Raw genomic sequence first — 17,125 nt, 5'->3', positions numbered from 1 at the left:
AACTATTCCTTTAAGTAAAAATACAAAACAAAGGTGACGTTTGAAGCCTCACAGCTCCTCTTTTCATACTAACTTCCTTCCAACACGTACACACAAACTTTTCTTGCCTTTGCAAACTTGCTGTCTCTTTAATGGAGGCTGGGTTAGTAGCACCAGTTATTTCCAGCACCTCTCGGTGGGCCTATAAATAGAGCACACACACACACACACACACACACACACACATTTTCTTCTCCTTCTTCACCTCTGTGTGAGGTGTTCTGGTTTTGACGTCCAGGTGTTCTTTAGCTTTTGCTAATTTCAATCCTACGAGGTCTTCCTAATAATGTTGTTGCAGGAGACGCCCACTGATACATTGCTGTGCACAAACTTTCTTGACCTGTTTTATTGTTTTATGCTTTTATCTGTAGATCAAAACAATAATTAACTGTACTTTACTGTAACGATTGGTCTTATTTGCAGTGGTTTGGTCTTTAGCTCATTGTTTTAGGATCAAGGTTTTGTGGCTTTTAAAAACTTGGTGCATGTCTGTCATTTTCCCAATAATTAAATATCTCCCTGCTCTGTCTCCCTCTCTCTCCAGCTTCAGACAACAGTCAGCGATTTCAGGAGACGTGTTTCGCCTTCGCATTAACGCCACAACAAGTCCAGCAGATCAGCAGCTCGATGTAAGATGAACGCCGCTCTGTCAGTGCAGGAGGCTGCTTATAAATAATTCACAAATGTACATGATTTCTACACATACATGGTGATAAATGTGTTTCTGTGCTCGAAGGGACATCTCGGGGACCAAATGTGATTTCTCAGTTCAAGTTCAGTTGCGGTTTTGCCTGTCGGAGACAAGCTGTCCTCAGGAAGACCATTTTCCACCCAATCTGTGTGTGAAAGTCAACGGGAAGCCGTGCAACCTTCCGGTGAGGAACTCCAAATGGATCTTATAAACAACCAGAAAAATATGACATCATTGTTCTGTTACTGTGCAACTAAAACTGAAGGCTTTCACCTTTTTCTGCTTTGTTCCTCATGTTAGTGTTGAACCCATTTTCATGAGAATTTAACTCATTTAAAAATGTTCATCTTTATCCTTCTAATATTCATGTCTGTCCTCTAGGGTTATCTTCCTCCAACCAAAAACGGCGTCGAGCCTAAGCGGCCCAGCCGGCCCATCAACATTACCTCACTGGTCAGATTGTCCACCACGGTCCCTAATACCATCGTGGTGTCGTGGACCGCTGAGATTGGAAGGGTAAGAAGTTTCACAGTTTCTAACAAAGGACTCTTGAACTTTTGATCGGTAAAATTGCAAAACATTTGCTCATAAAATCTTCTCAAATACAAAGATTTGCCTGTTTTCACCCTTTTAAACTGAATTTTGGGGACAGAATAGATACATTTGGAGACTTCAGGCTTTGGTAACCTGTGATTAACTATTTTTGTCATTTTATAGACTTTATGTTTAAAGAATAATTGATCATACAAATCATTATTTGCAGCCTTGATTATCAACCTTAACTACATAACATTTAATATATGACATTTTGTGTTGATTTTGGTGACCCCTGTGGACAAAAGCGGTAGTTTTTTCATGGCTTTATGTAGTGAAACTAATTTTTGATACCTGTTTGGTAGAATGTAAGATTAATAACTATCAATGTTGTTTTAGCTACTAAACACAACATAACCAAACATGCTATACCACTGTAAGTGTACGTACATAATAATTCTGTCTGACATTGTATTTATTTATACATATATATATATATATATATATATATATATATATATATATATAATTAATTTTAAATTGCACATTTCTCTCCATCTGTTGATCCAGGTTGATCCAGACTTGTGTTTTAGCCTGTGCTCTGATTCTTTCTCATCTAGCTTTTTTGGTGTTCAGGCAATTCTTTTTCTCTTTTTTGATCCTGCTCCAGCATCAGCCATAACCACAAAATCTAACCTCAAAAATAAAATTATCTAATGAAAAAATCTGCTTCTGCCTTCTTTTAACCAGCTAATATACTACACACTGTGAAACTTTGTCTGAGAAAATGTGATAATATCCTCTTCCGGTATGCCTGCCATAAATCCGTCTGATTTCACAGGGAATCTGACTTGGAGACAAACATTTAGAATAACTGTATAGAACTATAGAATCTTCTGGCTGATGCTGTCTTTTGCTTATGTAGGTCATATGGATGTGTCATTATTAAATAGAGACAGTTTCCTAACCTCCAAAAAAACTCCTTTAAAGTGCTTTAAAGAAGTTGTTGATGAAAATCCTTGTTAATCTTGATTAATGTGCCAATTAATTGGCAAAATCTGATTGGATCGAGTACTGTCTGTTGAGAATCATCACATGTTTTTTCTTGAGTTATTGTGTTCACATGGATGAGACAGACACACAGCGTGACTAATGTGACAGAACAGAGAAGAGTCTACTTTGAAATGAATGTAGACTTAAAGCAGACTTCAATTATATACAGCAGCTTTAAGTCAACATCTTGCCTTCAGTTCTTGTGTTTGAAGCAGTTTCAAGCCCAGGAAGTCAGATATTTGTCCACCACTGTGTTGAATTTTTACAGCCAGAACAGCATTAAATGATTGAGAAGAGTAGGAAAACATTTATAGCAAAATTCAGGGAAAGTATGTCCATGTAACCCTGTATGGTCAAAATTAAGGTTGAAGACACAGTTATTAAGAAAAACACCTTTAATTGGCCATTTTAGACCAAATAAATCTGTTAACTTGTGTAAAAAATAGTCTAATTATCTCACAATATGACTATGATTAATTGTGTAAAGCTTCAGATCTTGTTCTGCAGAAGAAAGTAAAGGATACATAATTTATTATGGGTGAATAAATTAAATATATGTTCTTGGGAGCATTACCTACTGTGCAGACTCTGTTTTCTCCTTCTGAACACACATTTGTCTCAGAGGAGAAGGATCGACTTGCCTGCTGTCGTTACCTTGAGTAACATCCAAGGACAATTTCTGAAACTGGCCAAGAACAGGAAAAGTTTCAAAGTGGGATTTAAAGTATCAGTTTGCACATTATTACATTATTGCTTTAATGTGTGTCCCTTCACAGAGTTACTCCATGGCAGTGTACCTGGTGAAGCAGCAGTCGTCCACAGTGTTGCTACAGAGACTACGTGCAAAAGGCATCAGAAACCCGGACCACTCCAGAGCTCTCAGTAAGGACGGCCAACTTCGTTTTTTTTTTACAGATTTTTTTATCCAATAGACTGCATCAATATTAACTATATACAGTCATGGGAAACATTATTAGAACTTCCTTGTTTTCTTCAGTTTCATGTTCATTTTAATTCCTGGTACAACTAAAGGTAAAGGAAAAATATAATGATAACAACAAAAATAGGTCATAAGAGTTTTAATTTAACAGCTGATATTTAGCCATTTTCCATGGTTTTTTCTTGGTAATAACCAAAATCATTAACAATAAAACCGTGGAAAATGTCTAGATATCAGCTGTTACCAGCTTTAAACTGAACAAGAAATTGAAGGAAACAAGGGTCTAATAAATTTTTCCATGACTGTATATAAGCAGATTGGGCATTGGCAAGACAGGTCTTTACAAAATTCAGAACATTTTTGTATTGCTCCATCTTAACTTCCTCTTACTTTATGATTAATAACTTACACAGGAATGGCTCACTCACTCACATGTGCGTGTGTTTTACTTCTGCAGTCAAAGAGAAGCTAACGGCAGATCCAGACAGTGAAATAGCCACAACCAGCCTGAGAGTGTCGCTGCTCTGCCCGGTAAACACGCTCCCTGCTCTGCATGAATTTAAGGCAGTGTTTAGAGATTCAGTCATGCTGAGACATGTCTGTCCATTCTTTACTCTGTATGTGTCCCAACATGCCCTTAACTAGGAGTTCACAATCAACCTGTCATATTGTCTTCTCAACCTCTGTCATGCACCTTTTCCATGTGGGTTTGGCATGTTTGTGACATTTATGCATCCCATATACACTCCATCCCTCGCCGTGTGTGTCCTCCTCATCATGCCCTGACTGTGTGTGTGTGTGTGTGTGTGTGTGTGTGTGTGTGTGTGTGTGTGTGTGTGTGTGTGTGTGTGTGTGTGTGTGTGTGTGTGTGTGTGTGTGTGTGTGTGTGTGTGTGTGTGTGTGTGTGTGTGCGCAGCTGGGGAAGATGCGGCTGATGATCCCATGCCGGGCGCTGACATGCTCCCACCTGCAGTGCTTTGACGCCACACTGTACATCCAGATGAACGAGAAGAAGCCCACCTGGGTATGTCCTGTCTGTGACAAGAAGGCCCCCTATGAACACCTCATCATCGACGGGTAAGTGAGTCACCAAACCCGACATCTCCCCATCCCAAACCTTTCACCTAAGATCACAACATTGTTACACACATAAATATATAATGTGTTATTTAGTTTGCTTCAGAGGTGCTGTTGGGTGGAGCCAGGCTAGTCGTTTCCCCCCTGTTTCCAGTCTTTATGCTAAGCTAAGCTAACCAGCTGCTGGCTGTAGCTTCATATGGACGAACATGAGAGTGATTTCAATCTTCTCATCTTACTCTCAACAAGAAAGCCTTTAAAGTAATATCTAACTGTGGAAGAGTTGCTTTGACTCTGTTGAGTAACCATGTCATCCAACTAGAAAAGGAGGAACAAATCAGATAAGATAAGAAAACTTTATTGTCCATTACATTCCATAAAATAGAAAGCTGCCTTTGGCTTTCTGACAACACAGAGAGTAATACAGCCTCTAATGGGCAGCTAAAATACAAAATTACATCTTCAACAACAGCAGGGCTCTTGTGGACTAATTTCCAATAAACTTGCAGTCAAATGTTTTTTTCACATTCCATACACTTTACAGCTCCCTTCTCCTTTTACAGTTATGTTTTGCATATTTTACATTCCTGACATTTGGAGTACGCTTTTTTTCCCCTCTTGCTATGTTCACTATTATGCACCAAAATAAAAATGTTCATTTCTTTTATGTAAAAATATGCATTGGAATAAAAGCACATTCTTGACTGTAGAAACTGTAGTTTAGAAAAGAATCTCATCTCAAGGTCTGATTACCAGCTTTTCTTACTGGAGCTTTTTTGGAAGCCCATTTACCCCTGCAAAAAAAGTCCTGTAAGTCAAACTGTGTCATAATTTCCATAAAGTTTCTCATTATAATGATAATTTATTTTAATCTGTTTTTTAACATAGTGGCAAAAATAGCATTGCGTAGAAGCTGCATCCCGTTATGTTTCCTTCTTTTGTTCAGTTTGAGTTTAGATGTTTTGCAAACTCACATGAAACTTTGTGTCACTGCAACTCTCTGATATAAACTGATCCCTCTCTTCCTCTCTCTCTTTTTTTTAAATGCAGATTTAAAAAAGAAACGTTTACTCATCATGCCCACATAGTTCAAATTCTGTGTTTTGTGAAAGAAAATACTGCTGTGATACATTGTGATTGAAGGTGAAAAAAATGTAGCTTAACAGTTTTAGTCAGCTTGGATTTCAGGGCTGCATGATATGAGGAAAATGTGCAGTGTGCAATAACATGGTTGACTGTCACGATAATTATATTAGTACGATAGATAAACTGATATTAAAGTGAACTCAGTTTAGCCTTTCTGCTGCTTTCAGTGTACTGCCAAAACACAACCAATTGCTATTACAAAAATGAAAGGAAATCATCTTTTGAACAAATTGATTCAAATCACTCAAAAAACCCTGATATCCCAGTCTTTCTCACAAGTTGTCATTGGCAAAAAACAATATATTTTGCAGCTCTACTTACTGTGGATTCACAGCAGAAACTGTGGGTCACTGAAACCGTGTTCTTAAAAGCTTTTCAAACCACTCATCCAATTCACTTTTCCATCATTGATGCTTATCTTCACTCACTCAGTGTAGTATCTTATATATAAACCTAGAGGTTTAGATGCAGTAAACCTTTAACTCACTGAAGCACAGTGTTGCTGAGCAGATTTCTTGTCTTTAGAAGTGAAAGGTCTATCCCACTATGCTCAGCCTTTGTTTAAAAAATACCATTTTCTGTGCGTGTTTGTGTACATTTTCCCGGGATGCGTTTGTGTGTATGACGTGTATGTTTGTTCTCAGGCTTTTCGTGGAGATCCTCAACAGCTGCATGGACTGTGACGAGATCCAGTTCAAGGAGGATGGCAGCTGGGCCCCCATGAGGTCTAAGAAGGAAGTGCAGGAGGTCTCCTCTGCCTCCTACAACAACGGGCTGGACGGTGAGACATATCATGAGGGATGAGTGGAGCACGGGCCGGGCTGAGAAACAGAAAGGCTGCTTCTATATGAAGCCTGGAAGTAATTAAATTAGGATTACAGAGATGTGGTGAGAAGAGAGGGAACGTGCATTCACATCCCCTCTTTGTTTATGCATTGTCAGTTTTAATTTGGTGAGGAATCAATCATGATGCCACTGAGTAAACTGCCTGTCTCCATAGTAACAAACATACTGTATCTCATACAAGAGCGGAGGAAATAAGTATGTGTGCATTAAAGCACGCCCACAGAATTCAGCAGTGCTTTGTTTTTCACTTTCAGCCGCAGAAAATAACAAACAATACTTATTATGAATAATAATAATTCAACGCCGCTCTGCAGGTTCTTGTCGGACGTCCGCGGGCTCGGATCAGCGGAGCTCCTCGACGTCCAGCCACGGCGGCAGCGACAGCGGTAACAGCAAGAAGGTCGAGGTGATCGACTTGACGCTGGACAGCTCCTCAGAGGACGAAGGGCAGGATTCTCCGCCTTCGCCACCTCCGCCGCCGCCCCTGCCTCCTCCACCCAAAAGAGCGTGTCCCTCTATGTCCCCGACCTCGCCGCCCATCATCAACAAAGGGTCAGACACACACACACACACACACACATTCACACACACACACACACACACACACGAGAGAGAGAGAGAGAGAGAGACTGCGTTTTCCTCTCCTGTTTGTATTCCATTAAATATGGAAATGAGGCTCATTTTAGCTGCTCACATTTATGTATCTGGATGTTAAATGATTCATGAGTTTTTGCACGAGTTTCTTTTACCAGCACTCGCAGCAGGAGGCCAAGGATGCTGACTGAGAAACCTTTGCATCTTAGCCCTTTTTTTGAAAGTTAAGTTGGATGTATAGATTTAGAAAGGAGTGACTTTCCAAGATGAAAAACACAAAAATATACAGGCACAGATGTAAAACAAAACAGGTCTAAATATAGTCGTTAAACAACATATACATTGGTCATAAGATTGTATTTCAGGACATATAACCAATAGTGTTATCACAAAACCAAAATTATGACTTGGATACCATATTTGATTGTTAACTTTATCTTTGCCACTATGTATCACTTGTTAAACAGTGTTTAATAAGACTTTTTCAGGTGCTCGAGGGACAAACCTGTACCTCCACACAGAACGAAACTGCAGCATGTAAAACAAAACAAAAACCCACAAAATGATGATAAATTCAGATGAAGTTCTGTGAGAAGTTTTGAGGGAAAAGCTGCTAAAATCAGGAGGACACCACAGTAACTGTAGGAACAACTGTGTTGCATCAAAAGTTTGTGAACTGAGTGTCACATTATCCGGAATCGTTCTGTGTCTCTATGTGAAACACCACTGAGGATAAAGCCTCTCTGAAACCTCTGCTCCTTCATTTGACTTTAATGAATCTTGTTCAGAGGTTTGTGTTTCGAGGTCAGAAGAGGAGACAGCTCGCCCTTCAAAAACCAAATAAATAAGACATGAATTAAAAGCCTCATGATAAATTAAGTGTCCTCTAAATCTGTGTCTGCCTTCAGAGTGTTGAACCTGCACCACCAGGCTTCTCCCGTGAGCCGCACTCCTAGCATGCCAGCTGTGGACACCAGTTACATCCCTCCAGTCCCCCCACTCATCCAGGACTACAGACCCTACTACCACACCCCCAACGACCTGTCAGGTAACAAACATGCAGACTGGAGACCAATTAACAGCCATAAAAATCATGACAGTTGGAAGCAGATAAACAAAATTTGTTTTTAAAAAGTTTAAAAAGAGTTTGTCTCTAATGCAATTTTTTAAAAAATGAATCTAGTTGAGAATATCATTAGACCCCTCTAGCTGCCTCCTGCCTTTATTACCTTTTAAAAAATGATGTGTTTGCATCAGTAAGGTTTTGTTAATATTCACCGTTTACTCTGCCCTGTATTTGATTTCCAGAGTTGAACTTCTTCTCTTTCCTTCAAGGCGACAATCATCAGGTATGTAAAACAGCAAATTAACCAGCAGAAACACTTGTTTTCAGTTACGTCCTTGAAGCCTGTGACCATAATTCATTTTAAAATAATAGAATAGCTCTGACTGGGGATTTCCACCGGACGTGTTACTGCAGCAGCACGTCTCCACAGCGTTTTTGCTGCGTCTTGTCAATTCACACCGGACGCGTTACTGCAGCAGCACGTCAGTTTAGCGAGCCGGCCGTATACACGTGAGATAACGAGATCACGCGATAATCCTGACCATACGGGAGACCGCAAGCTCCCGTGATAAACTTTAAACTCTATTTATACAGTCTATGGATAAACTGTGTGTATAAAGTAAACAACAACAACAAAAACCAACTTACTTTGCTTCTCTGAGGTGAAAGATATGTTGATCTGACCATCTATCCTTATAAAAACAATATATTATGTCATAAATGATTGTATGATGTTCCACTTCAACAATTAGTCTCTTGTCTTCCATGTCGCCGATCCTCTGAGACCCTTTGATTGATTGATTGCCGATCTGGTGCCCCGGTCATAACATAACGTTGATGTGAAGTAGTTTTAGGCTGCATGAACTGCGTATTGTGTTTTATTTTGAAAGGGGCGGAAGTGTTTTACGCTGAATCTGAGTCGGACTTCCTTTCTGGTGCGATCTGCTCTGTTGAGATTCACGCGATTTGGCAGCGTCTCGCGGAGAAATAGAAGTCCTACCTAATGCTCGCGTAGAGACGATGACGCGACGCTGCAGTAACGTTACGCTACGCGCCCGGTGGAAATGCTCTCATTGATTAGAGTGTTACCTATTTGCAACGTCATACGCGACGCTGACGTTACGCTGCAGTAACGCGCCCGGTGGAAATCAGGCTTGACTCGACAAGTAACCAAATATTTAACTTGTGTTCTTGGAAGACACGCTTCCGCTGTGCAGTAAACACAGATCCCTCACGCAGAGTCGAACTCTTACTAAAAAAATAAAAAATTTGAAGCGGGATATTTCGTGAAATGGTACATTAAATGCCACACAACCTGCTGGTGCTCAGTTTATCTGTGTCCCTATGTGTCTCTGAGGAGACGTGAGCGTGAGACATTTGACAAATGACGTTCGTCCCCTGCAGTTACTGGCGGGTTCAGTTCTCTGAGCAGTCAAATATAACTACAGACATCTCTCCATTTCTGACATCTCCATCTTTCTTTCTTTCTTTCTTTCTTTCTTTCTTTCTTTCTTTCTTTCTCTGTTTGAGTACTTTTATTTGAAATAAACATTTGTTCCTACTCAGTTGGTTCTCCCAAATTACAAAAAAATAAAAATGATATATATTTATGGAATTTCATATGTGGTTCACACATTATTAAAAAATTACATTTTAAAAATTGAGCAGCAGCTATATTTGCAGTCAGTACCCCTGTTGTTACCCCTGTAGGCAGCATTTTCTGTAGATATACTGCTTCTGGAAAAATGCTGTTAAAACCAAAACCACCTGCACAGCTGGACACCACTTTACATTAGTAAATGGACTCTTTAAATAGCAAATCTCAGGGTTAAATGCTGTGATATGTTGGATAAAATCAGAAATTGATCCGCTGCTGCTTTCTCTGCGTCCGGTCGTCAGTCTCATTTTTGAAAATTTGGGCTCATATTCACAAATCATCATATCATCAATACCTAATGGCACAAAAATATCCTTGAGCACATTAATTCAGCGAACACGTGACTTGCTAGATACTGTGAATATTTATTGATCAAACTGCTGCTCACCAGAGAACCAGAGTTGAGAGGGAACGCATGGAGTTGGTTTTCATCTGAGAAATCCGACTGTAGCTAACTGGTTATCAAACTGGGTCAGCCTTGGGTCGTGCTGGAAGCAGAAGTCATCCAGACACAGTTCTGGGCTGTGTGAGCCTCCAGATAACGTTATAAACCCAGACACGACAGCATTTGGTTTTCCAATGTATCTCGGACTTCCACGACAAGTACAGAGCAGCAATAGTGGTTATTTCAGCCACAGTGACCGAATGTAATGTGAATAAACACAAATGATTCTGCGGTCAAAGCATACTTGTTTCTTCTAACCAGCCTTAAACAAAAGACAGCTTTTTGTCTGGATGTTACACACTATCTGTGTTTATTGAACTCCTTCTGTTGATGCTGGATTTTATTCTGTACCTTTTGTAATAAATTGGTCTTTATCTTATTGTATGTATGTTATTAACGTGTTCTTGCCTTCTATCAACCTCTTTCATTTAAAAAACAAAATGTTTATCTCCATTGGTTTTATCTGGTTAAATACAAACTCAAGCAAGTGAGAATAAAACTCCATCAGGATGTTGAGCAGCCTCTAAATGTGAACTCACTCTTCCTCCTCTCTCAGCATTACAACATGGTGATGGCAGCAGCAGCCGCCGCTTCGGCCTCAGACGACCACGAGCTGCTTCTCAACCGCTTCCTGCCCTACAGCACCTCCTCTTCCTCTTCCTCCTCCTCCCAGCTGTTCCTCGACCAATCGGGAGCCTCCTCTGCCTCTTCGCTGACAGCGCCGACCAATGGGGCGAGCAACTCGGGCAGCAGCAGCAGCCTGGTGTCGTCCAGCAGCCTCCGCGACACTCACTCCACACACTCGTCCTCACACTCGCACTCCTCACACACACACCCGGGGGTGGTGGCGAGCCGGAGCAGCGCCGAAGCAGCAGTGGCAGCTATTTACGGCGGGATACCTGACGTCATATCGTTGGACTGACTCGAGAAGAGTCGAGGCTTCACTTTGGGTCCAGCTGCGATCCAGTGACAGACATTTTGACTGCAGGGTAAAGTTTTGATCCAGAAACTAGACTGGCCCCGAGTCATCAAACACATTTGTGGAGTCCTAACGACAAGACTGCCTCAAAAAGAGCACTAATATTACGAGTGGGTAACCGGCCCGAGGGTCTGCTTCACGAGACTGACCTGAGAACAGTCCTGAGTCATCACTTAGAGCGGTCAGCTGTGGACGATCTGTTTGTAAACTGATTCTGGATCAGCATGTGAACCCACGTTTCTGCGATAAAACCTGGCACAAACAGCAAAGACGCTACCTGAGCATAAACACAAAGGAGGACGGCTCTTTTTTACAAAAAATAAAAAACGAGGAGCGGCACCGTGTACAGAGAACAAAATATATTTTCCTCTTTTACTTTTGTATGTTTAAACCGGGAAATTTTCAGTCTAGTGAGCTGCTTCAGTCGCTGTTTTAAAGTGGAGGACTGAGGTTTTCTTTAAACGTTTTTCTCACAAAAGCTTATACATATGCCTGTTGCCATGTGGTTTTCTTTTTCTTCTCTTTTATCCAGCTTACGTTTTTATTTAATTTGCATTTCTACGGTATATATTTCTCTCTTGCTCGAGCTCATTCTTAAATTCATAGTGTATTATTTCTCTATCCGACGACAAGAACACTGAATTTATTCACGTACTAATAATTTTATTATGCTTTTAAGTTATGTATGATATTTAAACAGTTATAAATATATATATATATATATGTATATATATATATATATATATATATATATATATATATATAAATAAATAAATATATGCATTCCCTTTGACCTTCAGGTTAATGCTGTGGGGAGTGTGCAGGTGGAAATTAGCCATTTTCTGGTTTTTCATTTTCACTCCTTGATTTCCAAACTCCTCACTAAGACTCTGCCGGCATACAGCATTTTGAAATGGAGACTTTTAGACTATTTATACTTGCCAACTTTAGAGTTTTGAGCTGGAAGAGTTTCTTTTTCTTTTGTTTTGCACAATGCCAAAAATAAGATACGGTACCTTTGAAAATTATCACAATAATCAGAGTGCAGTTGAATCTGTGTGCCACAGTGTTTGTTTTCAGTCCGAGTGTCCACTTCTTCGGTTTCAGCTGGTGGTTAAACTACGTCCTTTTGTCTTCTCAGTTTTTTAGGGTTTCTTTTTTTTTTTTTGCTTGACTGTTAAAATAAATTGCGATGAAGGTTGAGCTGTTGTAGCAGCGTCAGGCCTTTTAAAGAGACGGGCGTCCGTGGCATGTGTCCGAGTTTTAATTAGTGCCTGTGTGTGTGCATGCTTCACAGCGTGTTGGGGATGTTTTGAGTTTCAAACTCAAAAGAATGTCTTAAATGGTTGCCCACAACGTCTGTCCCGTCTCTGTCGAAGCTTTTTGTGACTGATATCTTTTGACAGAGTGGCCGTTATCGAGGGAGTTCTCTTTGGGAAACTGCTTGTGGGAAAAGCATTGAGTGCCACAGTGAAAGTGGGAGATCTCAACATGCCAACGTAGACTGGGCACAAAGCCAGCTGGTTTTAAAATACATGACCTGTCTGTAGTTTAAAAACCCTATTAGCTCATCTGTACGTGTACGTGGCGGAGCGCCTCGATTCAGCTGAAAGCACAGAGTTTACTCATGAATGTATTGTACAATATTAAGAGTGGACATGCTTTCAGTCTGTGCTTTTATTACAGTTATCAAAGGGACCTTTCAAAATCAAAAATACATCATTTTTCTCTCACCTGCAGTGCTATATTTCAGTCTAGATTGATTTGGTGAGAGTTAATGAGTGCGGCAAAGATGTTTGCCTCCTCTCCAATATCATAAAACTACAACCCTGATTCCAAAAACATTAGGATGCATTTAAAAACAATGAATAGATACAATGGCTTGTAAATTCTTTGCAACCTACATTCAATAGAAAACAATGCAAAGATAAGATTGCACTCTTTTCAAACTGGGAAATGTGGCGGTTTTGTAAATATATACATTCATTCTGAATTTGATCCATTCTGTGTTTATGTTTAACACATGCCCAGCTTTTTGAAATTCTCCTAATTTTGGCTTTAAAAGAAGTCAACAGCTGCCTCTATTTCCAGAAATCATGGTTAGTCAAGATAATCCAGAGACCTTGTTGTGGACAATTTCATGTTGTAACTATTTTCTTTCTGCCACAGTTTGTTCATGAAACTGCTCACAACAAGGTCTGTGGATTATCTTGAGTAACAGGGTGGTGATTTCTAAAAGGAGACATGGCCGAAATGTATGAGTGCCGTATAGTTCCATTATATTTGAGAAAAGACAGATCTCCACCACTCGGCAACTTCCAGATCAGGGTTTTCGAAGTCTGAGACTGTGGGCCTCCCCTCAGACAAACAAAATGCAGGTTTCTTTTTTTTTTGCTTAATACCTTTGTGACTATAATTATGGTATTTGATTAAATAGACACTAAATACATAAAAAAGTATCTAAAAGTGGGAAAAATATAAAATTTCCCAAAACGACTGTATCTTTAAACTCTCTTTAACCAAATCTCCTTTGGATTACTAACGTAAAAACACTGTAGTTCTTCATTTCCATTTATTGAGCCTCCCACTTTGAAAACTTTTCATCTAAATAGCCCTGCATGTAAGAGTACAAATATGTATTTTGGAGTGACCTGTCCCTTTAATAACAGAGGTTGTAGCGTTCACAGTGACATACAGTAGACCTGGTACCCCTCCTGCCCAGTTAGCCCCCCCCCCCCCCCCCCCCCCCCGAGCCTGCGTGTCCTTCAGACTCTCCCCTCTTATCAGCCTCTACTCGTTGCCTCGCTTCCAGACGTCCGAGACAGGCAGCTCACTTCTTCCCTAATTATACCGACCACCATGACATAATCACTTCTGACAGCCACCCCATCACCTGACATCCCGCCCCGTCCTTGAACAACTAACTGGGAGACGACCCGAAGTGGCCCCCGCCCTCTTCCCCTCCCACTTGACATCTTTAACTTTTATTCCCCGTTGTTCCAATCTGACCCGGAACAAGTCTTGTATATTTCCTGTGTTGTTCAGTATTTTATTTATTTTGTATTCTTAATTCTATATATTATATTTTTACAAATTGTTTGATTTCGATGGGTGAGCGTGAGTCACTCGGGAGCTGTTGTGATATGATTTTATTTAATATGCATTCTATTATGATGATTATTATTATTATTATTAATATTATTATTATTTTGCCAGCAGCACGATTTTTATTCCAAAAGGTACCGTTTAGTTATTCATCATGGAAAATGTTTCTGTGTATTTTCTTTGGGAGCTGACAGGAGTAACACTTCATAATAAGGACACAAAGCACATGCTTAATTAATATGTGCATGACTCATGATGATTTAATGTGTGAATTAATTTAGGATGCATTGTGAATTCTTGTTGCTCACCAAGTCACTGTGAGTTTATGTGATTAGTTAAAACATAATGGATCATCAATTAATGATCAGCCCCTCGTGTAAGGAAGAAAACTTTCTTGCATGCCTCCACAGTGAATGGAAAATCATAAAAACGTAGAAAACCCTTGATGAATAAATTAAAAGTGAGCCATTTGTAACAACAGCAGAACTATATCAAAACATCCATTTACAGGCAGTTTAAATCAAGTCTCATTTATCCAGTCGTATGCTCACTTCTTCCCAAACACGTATACTTTTACTGAAATGCATGGTGGAATTGATTTAAAATTACGATTTTCGCAAAAAATAAATTACCTTTATCAAATCTTGAGATTCTTTCCAATGCACAGCCCTCTTTTGATTTGCTGAAAATTGATGTTAACAGAGAAGAAAACATGTTTTTCTTACCTTTCGATAAAAGTGGATGCATTGTTTTGCAATCTAGCTAATTAACTGTGATATAAATTCATTAAGAAGTGACATCTGATCACATTACCTCACAGAGACTCTACCAGACTGAGCATGACTCACCCTGCATTCTTTCATGCATTAAATCATGATGACTCATGCTTTAGTGATGCATGTGTGTTTCTACCTTCATTATGAAATGCTGCTCTGACTTTCTACACTGATGAAGATCCTTTAGTTTTTCATCAAGTTAGTTTGAATATTAATCACCAGTGTTTGGATTCGTGCTAGGACAGTTTTCTCGATCGCGATTTTAATTTATTTGAACTTGCTGAAGTTTGTCATGAGGTGGTCTACCCTCCCACTTCATGTGCTGCACCGTGTTGAATGTGTTCATGTTGAACTGCTCTACATGCAGTACCGGGGAACAGTCAGACTCTCTGAAACTCCCCCTCAGAGTTCATAATGTTAGTGTCTGCAGCTTCTTGCAGTTCACAGTTGTTTTTCTGAGGTAGAAGCCATCATTATTTACCTGGGGGAGTTTTTTTGTCCGATTGCATGCAGGGATGGATGAGCACAGAGCTGTTGCCATCACACACAGGTGTGAACATGTGGGCAGTATATTCAGAGCATTTTTTGCAGCAGCGTTTGTGTTTGCTGGTGTGAGGACACTGGGAATAAGGCCACTATAATCAGTAGTTACTCTTCAAGGTGTTTCAAAATCTCCACAGGCGACCGAGACAAGCAGCTCAAATAATTGGTTGTCATGATGTCTCAGCTTAGATAAAAGGGAAAAGTCAACAATGTGTATATTCAGTCTGTATGGAAACCTGAACGTTCAGATCCAGACGTGAGTGTTTGATGTCCGTTTGTATGCTTTTTGTGTGTCAGTTAAGAGCGAGAGAATAAATTAATTTATATATTTTTTAGAAAATGAAAGCTGTACTATTATTAAATAAAAAAAGGACTGTGGCCAATAAAGAGTCTTACACAACAGAAATAATCTCAAAGTCAGACTGAAGTCGACATCTGCACTCACTGCCTTAAAACATTCACAGGTTCTGTTTCACGGCTCGAATCCGAGAAAAATCATAAAAAGGCTTTTCGAGGAGGGCAAGGAGAAGACGGTGTACAGTAGACCCTTGTCAGTTTGTACAAATATACCAAGTGAAAAAAATATTTATTACCTGCATTGGAAGAAATTGTTTACTTATTGAATGTTACCTGTTTATGTAGAAAAGTTTAGATGTAATAAAATGCATTCTGTTATTTCTCTCTGTGTTTGAGTTTTTCTCTTCATGAACAGGTCCACCCCAAAGAGTCAGGGGCCCTCCTGGCCTTCACATGCAAGTGTCACACAAAACAAAACAACCACAAGGAAACATAAAATAACTACAGACAGACAACACAAAACAGAGACACAAAACAGCCACAAGGAGATACAACACAACCACAAAGCGACACAAAATGACCACGAAGAAACAAAACAAAATGACTACAAATAGACTCAAAACAATACTATGAGACACAGAAGACTGCAAAGAGACTAAATCAACCACAAGGAGACACAAACCAATACTAAGACATGGCAGGCTACAAAGAGACAAAATCAGAAGGAGACACAACACAACCACAAAGAAGCACAAAATGACCACAAAAAGACTCAAAAACTGTACTATGTGACAAAGAAGGGTGCAAAGAGACACAAAACGACTACATATAGACACATAAATAAAAAAACGTACAAAATAACAGAAAAGCAAAGTGACGCATTACAACAACAAAGACACAAAAAATAAAGCAGAATGGCAACAAAAAGACGCAAAACAAAAAAAGACAAGAACCACAGTGTGTCTTACTCCTGTGTAGAGGTGTTTTGGCTTTTGTAGGTCTGTGCCCATGAGGCCGTTGTCTCCTCTGGAGGAACATGTTGCTGTCATGACATTTGACCAGCCTGCTTCACTCAGAAGTGAACACTGGGTGGCAGCAGAGAGTCGCTTTCATCAACTTTTCCTCTGTTGAAATCTATGGTTGAAATGGTACAAAACCAATTACATGCTCCAATGAGACTGATGTATCATCGGACGTATCAAACCTCATGTTCGCCAATAAAGACTTCAGCCCTGCCAGAGCTGGTAGCAGTGGTGTTGGATGCGTCTTGGAGAGGAGAGGAGGGGACACTGCAGGACAGCACGGTGGGGGGAGACAGACGGAGCAGTTGGCATCAT

General features: G+C 39.9%; 1 protein-coding gene across 1 annotated transcript in view; it reads left to right on the top strand.

Annotated features, from left to right (window-relative positions):
- Positions 1-11,782, top strand: part of LOC131982484 (E3 SUMO-protein ligase PIAS1-like) — a 58,648-nt gene extending 46,866 nt beyond the window's left edge. The window contains exons 3-13 of the mRNA XM_059347045.1: positions 584-668; positions 776-914; positions 1,112-1,246; positions 3,094-3,199; positions 3,715-3,788; positions 4,174-4,334; positions 6,125-6,261; positions 6,641-6,878; positions 7,829-7,968; positions 8,229-8,269; positions 10,645-11,782. Coding sequence (XP_059203028.1) covers positions 584-668; positions 776-914; positions 1,112-1,246; positions 3,094-3,199; positions 3,715-3,788; positions 4,174-4,334; positions 6,125-6,261; positions 6,641-6,878; positions 7,829-7,968; positions 8,229-8,269; positions 10,645-11,010 — 1,622 coding nt within the window. The 3' untranslated portion in view covers positions 11,011-11,782. The remainder of the gene's footprint in view (positions 1-583; positions 669-775; positions 915-1,111; positions 1,247-3,093; positions 3,200-3,714; positions 3,789-4,173; positions 4,335-6,124; positions 6,262-6,640; positions 6,879-7,828; positions 7,969-8,228; positions 8,270-10,644) is intronic.
- The last annotated feature ends 5,343 nt before the right edge of the window (positions 11,783-17,125 follow it).

The sequence above is a fragment of the Centropristis striata genome, chromosome 2 (assembly GCF_030273125.1).
Source record: "Centropristis striata isolate RG_2023a ecotype Rhode Island chromosome 2, C.striata_1.0, whole genome shotgun sequence".
Taxonomy (NCBI): Eukaryota; Metazoa; Chordata; class Actinopteri; order Perciformes; family Serranidae; genus Centropristis; species Centropristis striata.
Note: the sequence above shows the minus strand (reverse complement) of the source record. Positions and strands in the feature narration are given on the sequence as shown.